Raw genomic sequence first — 3,267 nt, forward strand, 5'->3', positions numbered from 1 at the left:
CCCTCTTGAAAGGAGGAATCTGGCCCTGAACTGCTGCTTCTGTCTTATATATATAGTCTTATATAATCTTTCATGTCTTCTCCTCTTCTGTCCTCTCTTGATTTTAACCAAAGAACCAACCTGTTCTACATGGCAGGGTCAGATCTGCCTGGTGACCAGGGGGTTAATGCCCATCCACTCTGCCTCTTGATGCACCCACTGCTGAGGTGAGATCAGTGGCATGCTATGGTTGAATCAAACAGAAGCAGGTTAACCTGTGTGATTAGAGACACTACCCCTCCTCCACACTCCTCTGAAACAAAACTGGATTTAAAACAAAACCCCCCAAATCCTTATTGCTCCATGCTCTGTCCTTCCCTGGTGCTGAGCTGGGACAGAAACGCCGTGACCCTTCCTCCTCCCTTGCACTCCCAGCAGCCTCTCCCTTTGTGAAGGAGGAAGAACCCCAGGTTCGCCTGCCAGCACCACCCGTTCCTTCCTCTTCTGCAGCAGCCAACATGTCCCTGTGAGCAATAGGAGCTGTCACTCCTGTGGACAGATGCCAGCAGGCTCAGGCAGGGAGCTCCATTCTCCTTCCGCATTTCTGCTCCAGCCCCAGACACTGAGTCTGGTGCAGCTGGGACTCCCAGGAGGGCAGAGGCTTGGCTCTGAGGCTGCAGCCAGGCTCTGTCTTGTGCTGAAACCCTTCTGATGGTGTTAACATCAACCTCTGGTCAGGTTTCTTCTCCCACTCAGTCACAGCTACAGCTCTTTCTGTGCAGGGTAACAGCTCAGATCATGTACCCCCAGATCTCATGAGTTTCATCCCCATCTGTGTAGATATCTCAGTTTGTGGTCATGTAATAGTGGGGGGAGAGGAGGGGATCCTAGGCTAGCACAAGGGCTTATTTTGAGCATGCTGCAGGGTACCCCAGTGGCCTCTTATTTCCCAGCCCTCATGTATAAGGTGCAGCTCAGCAAAGATTGGTCAGGAGCAAACAGACCAGATGCTGGGCTGCAAAGAGACTAAGCAAGCCCTTGGCCTCCCTGCTAGGTAGCAGGACAGTGGACAAGGTGTTGAGAAATCCCATGCTCACTGCTGCTGTTTCTGCCAAGATGTTATCTTGGTCTCCATGGGGCTGCTGCACTGGGCAGTGTATGTGCTGGATGGTCCCAGTTGTTGCAGCTCCTGCCCATGACACACCATCTCCACAGTGGGGCATCAAGGAGATGTGGGATTCAGGTTCCTCAGAAGCAGAAGCAAGCCACAGCCCTCTGATTCCTGCACAAAAGCCTTAGCAATCCAACCCAGCAGCTCCTTGAGTCCCAGGATCAGTCAAAAGCCTGGATGGTGCCATCTCCCACTGGTTTAGGACCTGTTTTTCCTGAGCTCCAGGTGGCTCAGCTCAGTGGAAGCCCTCTGCCTGGTTTCAGGAACAGCTACACAGCACGCCACTGTAGGTCTGAAGTATTTCTGGGTGTCTCCACTCCTGCTGCTCCTCATGTATATTCAGAAATGCAGATGGTTCCCTGCAAACCCACATCATCTTCTGGCTTTACCCTTTCTTTGCATGTAAAAAGCTAACTCAAACACTGCAGTGCAGGCCCACGAGTTACCCAGAACACCAATACAGTGCTGAGTAATCCTACAATAACAAAGCAGCATGCATTCAGTGGTGTTGATCTGGAATGTTTTGGGGGTTTTCCAGTATGGCATTGTTCTGGATGCTGGCCCATCCCGCACCATCCTGTTCATCTACCAGTGGACCACCACCAAGGCAAATAAGACCGGGGTGATCAGGGAATGTAGTTCCTGTCCTGTGCAAGGTAAGGTGCCTGATTCATGCTCAGTGGGCTGTGGGACTGGTGTGGGATGGATGGAAACAGAGATTTGTGCATGGACCATTGCTGCAATGTCCTTGGCTCCCGTATCATCAGGCTGTATGCTGAAATAGTGGTGATAGTGAAGCACAAGCTGCTTATTTTCAGCATAGGCCTTCTCAACACAGGCAGATTTAGCCATACACATCTGTACACCAGCAGGAGGTGACAGTTTCTTTGGCCTGCTGCAGGCAGGGAAGCACACAGAGGGAATGGGGCTCATCTTCATGTCCCCATGGATCAGTGGCACAGCCAAGGTTGCTGAGCTGCTCACCTAGTGAACAGCAACAGAGACAAATCCGGCTGCAGAGTGACTCCTGGTGCTTTCTGCTTCCTCCTGACTATTCTCTGGGCTCCAGTGTGTGCAGCTGGTGTAGCTCCAGAGCAACAGAGGAGCAAAGACTCCAGCCTCCTGTGTGGGGTTTGATAGCACAAGCACGAGTTCAGCTTGGGTTTAGGGGTCACACTTTGGAGAATACTGGGGTCTTCCTCACTAGTTTGAATCAGTTTGGCCCTGCCGTCACCAGCTGAAAGAGTTTCGTGCGTTAATGCTTGGGGTTTTCCTTCCCTATCTCTCAATCTTGCTTTGATGTTGAAGCCTGATTATAGCAGGATGCTGGGAAACCCTGAATGCTCGGTAGCAGTGTGCTGTGGGAGGGCAGCTGCACAACAAGCAGGGAAGAGGGTTTGTGCCCTCGCAGACTGTAAGCAATACAAACCATGTACAGAAGGTGCAATAAGGGCTGCCTGAAACCTTGTACGTGTCCCTTGCCTGCTGCCACCTTCACCAGATGGGTTAAAAACAGCAGCTGTGAACTCAGTGCAGCAGTTTTCAGCAGCAGCAATAGGTGCAGGCAGGTCTCATCCACGTGTGAGAATTCATCCATAGTCACAGCCTTGGGGTAGCTGTAGATAAGCTGCAGCTCAGCCCCATACAGGGCCCAGGAGAGCAAAGCACGTGGTCAGGAAGCCATGCAGCCAGGAAGATGATGGGGCAGAGGATGGGGAAGTGAAGCTCTTTCTGAGCAGCAGGTCAAATCCATCCTGTAAGACCCCATTGAATCTTACTGGAAAGATGAGGCAGGGCTTGCACACAGTTTCTGTCTGCGCAGCAGCAGCTTCCTCTAGAGCAGAGGTGTCTTATAGTGGCTCAGAAGCCACCTTTGTCAGCACAAGAGGAAGTGGCTGGAGGAGAGGGGTGACACATCAGCCCCAGCTCTGTCACATTGCAGCGTATCCTTTCCTTATCTTTTATAGTGGCTACAGCCACATTTCTTCCTCTGTGGCCTGAGACAGCCCCAGCTGCTGAGGTGCCCTGTGGCTGATACATGGTCATTTGCAGGATGTCCCCGCACCAGAGCTAGGGTTCTCAGGGTGATTTGGGATTTACATGCACAAGTGTTTTGC

The 3,267-nt window shown here is 51.9% G+C and overlaps 1 protein-coding gene across 1 annotated transcript in view; it reads left to right on the forward strand.

The window, feature by feature from the left end:
* Positions 1-3,267, forward strand: part of LOC104405392 (ectonucleoside triphosphate diphosphohydrolase 2-like) — an 11,197-nt gene that overhangs the window by 490 nt on the left and 7,440 nt on the right. Inside the window, exon 2 of the mRNA XM_010014104.1 lies at positions 1,689-1,806. Coding sequence (XP_010012406.1) covers positions 1,689-1,806 — 118 coding nt within the window. The remainder of the gene's footprint in view (positions 1-1,688; positions 1,807-3,267) is intronic.

The sequence above is a fragment of the Nestor notabilis genome, unplaced genomic scaffold (genome assembly GCF_000696875.1).
Source record: "Nestor notabilis isolate BGI_N333 unplaced genomic scaffold, ASM69687v1 scaffold33174, whole genome shotgun sequence".
NCBI classification, from domain to species: Eukaryota; Metazoa; Chordata; class Aves; order Psittaciformes; family Psittacidae; genus Nestor; species Nestor notabilis.